Below are 6,274 nucleotides of genomic sequence, written 5' to 3' on the forward strand. Positions count from 1 at the left end.
TAGAGTCCATGCCTCAGTGGGTCAGAGATGTTTTGGGAGCATGCAGAAAACCAACAGCATATTAAGCAGGTGGTCATAATGTTTTGGGTCATCAGTGTACATTTGGAATGAATAGCCACACATTCCCTGGATTTCATTTCATCCTTTAACTAATGCAACAATTACTCTTTTCCCTATAGCTGACCAAACATTTACAATTGGAATTAAGTTCACTTCTGAGGGGAAACAAAATGAGGTATTTAGCACCACTTAACTAGCATATGAAAAAATAAAGCCCGACAGTGCTACAGCAGATGATGGACAATTGCCCCAGACTCATCCACATCCTGGTTCACTTCTTGACAGTAGGTCAGTAGAAGAAGGTCACCCATTCACAACACTTTACTTCAAGTGCTTCACTCACCCACAACCACTAGTACAGCAGTACAGCTGTCTAAAAAACTAATTTATAGGTCTTGTTCTCTAGTCACGGTTGTTGAGATGCTTTTCCTTCTACAGCAGGAGATGTATGACCCCTTGATGGCGTTTGATGTGCCACATAACACCTGTCAGCAATGGCAACATATTTTCATGGTGCAGCTAACGTAGGTCAGTTACTGGAAAAGAGAACTCCTGTCGACACAAACTATAATTACAGTATTATGATTTATTACTATTGCAATAAGCCAATATATGCTTTTAAGGAAGTATATATTGGTGCTATTTTATTTTTTTGAAACCACTTAAGATAAATGTATTTTACAGCAAGTGTATTCAAATGCTGAGTATGTATCATTTTCATTTTCAGTAAGATATTACTTGGTTGCCACAGGAGATCACAGGAGATCAGCATTTCCTGAGTTACGCAAACCACCCTGTCTGGCACCAATAATCATTTCACAGTCAAAGTCACTTAGATCATATTTCCTCCCCATTCTGACGTTTGGTCTGAAAAACATCTGAACCTCTTGACCACGTCTGCATGCTTTTATGCATTTAGTTGCTGCCACATGATTGACTGATTCAATATTTGCATCAGCAAGCTGGTATACAGGTCAACCCAATACATTGCTCACTGGGTGTATGTGGCTTTCTGAATGAGGAGATAAATCCTTATCTCCCAAAAATGCGCACACAGTAATGTGCCAAGACAATGTGACTGCTAATATATAAAGCATTACGTTTAAGGGCACGGACTTGTAAACTATTTATATCAGTGAACTTTTATGAGGGAGAGCTGTCCTGCTATCTGCTTCCATGTCAAGTAGCCACACGTTGAAAGCCACTTTAACCAGATTGGCCTGTGAACAGGACTCCAGCCAACAGCAAACCAGCCTCTCAAGAGTCCTCAGATCAAATCTTTCAGCTCGCTCGCCACATGTAAGCATTGGGAGGCATGTCTCACAGAAACATTCCGGGCAAGTTTGACCTCATTGGGTGAATGTAAACAAAGCTTAACGTGTTTGTAGAGGCTGATTTGAAAACGTGGTTCACTGCTAATTGAATATTTAACATAATTTTCCTAATTGCTTTCTTATAATCTGTATGAAGATCATAAGAAACCAATTCCAAGTAGTGACTTTACTGGATCAGACACACCCAGTCACTTTAAAGTATTCTATTTCAGGGACACATGCATTTATTTAATTTTTTTCAATTAAAATATTTCATTCTTTTTGAGCAAATGTTGTAGGTCGTGCAATGTTTTCAGAGACCAAAAAGTTTAATTTGGAAACTAAGCAATGGGAAGGGTCTCAGGAAGAGAATAATATTTTTACACTACATTTTTACACACTTGCAAATCATTTTTCAAGTTCACTGAAGAATAGACTTGGTGAAAATGGTCTTGGTTAAAAATGCTGTAACTCCTATTCTATGGCTCAGCTTTGAACTGGAATAGGTATTGTGCTTTATGCCACAATAAAATGGCATAAAGCAGGCTGTGACATTGTAGTTCACAGCAGTAGAATCCAACCAAGCACATTTTCTACTCAACTGCATTTATTTATTAAAGATAATTAAGATGTGCTGTAGTTGGCATTATCATCCTCATGAAATCTGACACAGATTTAATTCCACAATGGAGTAATGGACAGTCTCATCAAAGTCCACAAAAAAGAATCATGCTGATGTCATGGTAAAAATGAACACTGTCACCAACAACATTTCCAACATACAGAATCCTGAACACATTTATCACAGAAGGCATATAATTACTCTGCAATTGCTCTTTTTTTAGTTTGCCAGAATATGACCACAGGAATAAAGTGACCTCTTAATGAGGCCATGCTCAAAGTCCATGGTATCCCCGTAGTTTAACTGAGCAAGTTGAAGGCTTTCTAATGTAGCCAAGGGTTCACATTACAAATGATATCACGGTTTAAATTTAGCTTAACCAACAGGGACCTGCTTTATCAGCCTATTACTGTACGTAATAGAGTACAATGCTGTATTACTGACAGATAAAATCTTAATGTCATGTTACAGTCATACCTGTCATAGATGTTGGATTTATTAAAATTCAGTTAGGCACCCTCTTTTCTAACATTGTAATTTAAATATTCAACATTGACAGTGCGCTATTGTGAATACAATCCCATTATTTCTCCAATATGCAGACGGAAAGCACAATGAAATATACCTCTCTTCTTCCACTGAGGTTAGCACCGATTGCTTATAAGTCAATATTCATAAAGACAGCAGTCCAACACCAACAATGTGGTTGCATCAGTCAGCGTCTCTGTTACATGGTTTCCAATCTGATTCCTCATATTTAACATTACAGCGATTCAGAAATACGAGGTTAGATCAGGTGAAGGCCAATATGTCAGAGGTCAGGAGGGACACTTCATAACAATGCCCCTAAGATTCTTAAGTTCTTAGGAAGGGGGGCTAATGGCACCCACCACAGTCAGAGGGGAATGGGGAATGAGTCTAAATTAAGGATATTGAAGGCTTTGGAACAAAGGCCACCTTTCATTGGAGAAATTTCATTGTGGCGTGACATTGAACTGCAGGCCCATACAAGCAACGGTGTGGCCTCTATACACTGCCCATGACCTAAATACTACAGTATATTGGAATTACAAACAAAAGCTTGCTGCTTACTGTCACATTTATGGAGAGAAGGCAAATATTTCCTCTGCTATGACATGACTGATCATTTCTGATGCCATCAGATCCAGTAGCTTTAGACTAAGGAGGCATAAGGAGGGCACTGCCCTTTCCTCTGTGTGCTAATTTGGTAATTGGATTACAAGGGCAGGACATTGTAAGGGAAAGGTAATGGGGCTCTCTCTTTAAGGCAGGCATTGTGAATGTAGCAACACTTGACAAAAACGTAATTGGGAAAAATCAAGAGTGTAACCATTTTGCCTGTGACATTTTACAGAACCATAACAGAATATTGATAGGCTCCAAACCCAAAGAGATACAGCATCTCTGGAAAAAGGATTTGCCACATAATATTCATATCTGAGTTGTTGTTGTTGTGGTAATCCTTAAACTCCCCTAAAGATAAGCAACCACAACCAAACTGCAAGTTTGCAAGTTTGTACACCAGGTTGTTAATGCAAATATTTAATCAGCCAATCATGTGGCAGCAACTAGATACATAAAAGCATGCGGACATGGTCAAGTGATTCAGCTCTTTTTCAGACCAAATATCAGAATATGGAAGAAATGTGATCTAATTTGATCACATTTCAGACAGGGTGGTTTGAGTATCTCAGAAACTGCTGATCTCCTGGGATTTTAACGCACAACAGTCTCTAGAGTTTGCAGAGAATGGTGCAAAAAGCAAAAAACATCCAATGAGCAGTAGTTCTGTGGGCAAAAAAATGTTGTTAATGAGAGAAGTCAGAGGAGAAGGGCCAGACTGGTCAAAGGTGGTGACAGTAATGTAAATAATGCATTAATCTTCTGCAGTGGTATGCAGAAGAGCATCTCTGAACACACAACATGTCAAACCTCTAAGTGGATAGGCTACAGCAGTAGAAGACCAATAAGTCAAAATAAATACCTAATAAAGTGCTCACTGAGTGTATTTGATAATATACAAATTGGCAGAGCAGAGAGGAATGCTATCTGTACAATAAAAGTTCTGTATGCTTGTTGTTTCAGCACATTTAAGGTTTCAGCACACAGAGCACTTTCAAAATTTCCTTACAAATAAATAAATTAAAAGTGCAGACCTGGCACCTGTATCACAAAGCAGGATTAACTGAGTTAACTGGATAACTGCAACCCAAAAATCTGGAACATGGACAAAGTAAAAGGAGCTGTTCTGGGTTTTAATCAGAGCAGTTATCCGGCTAACTCAATAACCCTGCTTCATGATACAGGCCACAGCTGTCACTCAAGATCTGATGCAGTCTACAAGCAGACTTTAGGCAAAATATATACACAAGAGCTGATATGGTGCAGTATATTGGTGATATGAGATACATTTTGTCTGTGTCAATTTGTCAAATGTGCTAGGGACATCCAGGTGTTCTAACCACTTTCCCCTCCAGAGCACAAAAGACAACTCAAGTTATCTCTTTATTGAAGCACTTGCATCAATGAGCAGGCTAGCAGAGCTGGCTCAGCCCAGTGACATACATAGATAGGGGACCCCCTAATAATTATACAGTACATATCTTTTTTGCCTACATATAAAGCACATATCTTATAAAATCAGAATTAGGGCCCCTTGAAACAAAACAAAAAGTAGAACAAAACTGTTAACAATGAAAAACTGTTGAAATCTTGCATAGAATATATATATGTCACTTGAGAAGATGAACCTTGTTCGGGCTATTATTTTATTGTTCATAGAATTACAGTATGTTGAGATAATATATGGGCGTGATGATATGCCCCCTGCTCTTTTGTGTACTTTATATAAACACATTAATTCCAAACCAAGGACACGGGATTAGCCAACTATAATGCCCTCTAGGTCTGCAGTTAAAATTAGGTATAGCTCCATTCTAATCCTAAGGACGTCATCATGTGTTACTAGCATCTGTCGACAGTTCTCATTCCCCGCCTATCAAAGGAACGGCAACTCTCGAGAGCCGATCGTGACTGAGAGCTAATGTTAGCTGGTACCCACCGCATCCCTTCACAGAATATGCATGTCGTCTGGGGCCAGGAACTTTTGCCCGTGACTAGGACAAACACTTTTTTTTTTTAACAGAGGCTACAGTTGTATCTCAACTGGGAGAGCGAATAGGCAAATCAACGAAAACTGGTGGAGTCAAAGGGGGCGTGTACAATTGGCAAAGCACAAAAGTAATGCACATTGAACAACATTATGTCCCATTGCACTTATTTTTTGCCGTGCAAGAGGGGCTTAAGAGAACACATCAAATATGTAAAACATTTTGTCAAATATTAACGAATTACACATTTTTACCCGGTTGTATTAGTAGGCTATGGAATTTCAAGTAGTTAAATTATCTTACCTTTCGTTGTTGCTTCTCCCAAGCCGGGTCCAAAAGGAGATCCCGGTCCCACTCGTCTTCTTGCAACATGTACTCATCCTCGTATCCATTGTTGTAGTAGTGCACCGTTGTCTCTACTTGAGTCATCATGTTGGACATCATACTGTACAAAAAACAAACTCTACTAATTGATTAGAACGGGGGAGGGAAATATATTTCTTAGTTAGGTCAGTGTGAATGATCTTGTCCTGATGTTTTTATGCTGATGGTGCAGTTAAATGGTGCAGGGTTTGAGCTGAGCTTCCCTTCTCTACCTGTCCTCCCACTCTCTCTTTCGCTGATCCCCCTGGCTGCCTCTTGTCGCAGTTAAGTCGGCAGAGCAAGCGCTGAAATCAATTAATACTGAAATGTCACGTGACGCGGGGTCTGTCAGGCTGGGAGAATCTCTCTCTCTCTCTCTCTCTCTCTCTCTCTCTCTCTCTCTCTCTCACACACACACACACACACACACACACACACACACGCCACTCCATAACACGAAATGTTGGTCCACTAATTTTTATTTATTTAATATTACATATGCAAATGAAAATACAGCGCTCGGCCCAGTTTATACCAGCTGAACAAAACATTTTAAAGCGCCTAATGCCCAATGAAACTATTAAATAAATATATAGGGCTTTTACCAGTGACTGTAAAATAGTGGTACAATACTCTAAACAATTTAGGAATACATTTAAACGTTTAATTAAAAACAATGTTAAATTTTACCATTTGGCGGATGACAAGTATCCACGTGTTACTCGTATTTGGTACAGCCAACTGTACGATACCGTGACAGGACCATAGAGCGTACACTACAAAAA

The 6,274-nt window shown here is 39.3% G+C and overlaps 1 protein-coding gene across 9 annotated transcripts in view; it reads right to left on the bottom strand.

Moving 5' to 3' along the window:
• The window catches only part of LOC133116043 (alpha-actinin-2), a 28,459-nt gene extending 22,889 nt beyond the window's left edge, over positions 1-5,570 (bottom strand). For 8 of the 9 annotated variants that reach the window (XM_061225412.1, XM_061225420.1, XM_061225418.1 and 5 more), the window contains exon 1: positions 5,430-5,555. In XM_061225412.1, the coding sequence (XP_061081396.1) occupies positions 5,430-5,555 (126 nt within the window). Of the gene's footprint in view, positions 1-5,429 lie in introns of all 9 variants that reach the window. The other variant, XM_061225411.1, reaches the window with a different exon arrangement.
• Positions 5,571-6,274: the final 704 nt, after the last annotated feature.

This window comes from Conger conger, chromosome 2 (assembly GCF_963514075.1).
Source record: "Conger conger chromosome 2, fConCon1.1, whole genome shotgun sequence".
Classification (NCBI taxonomy): domain Eukaryota; kingdom Metazoa; phylum Chordata; class Actinopteri; order Anguilliformes; family Congridae; genus Conger; species Conger conger.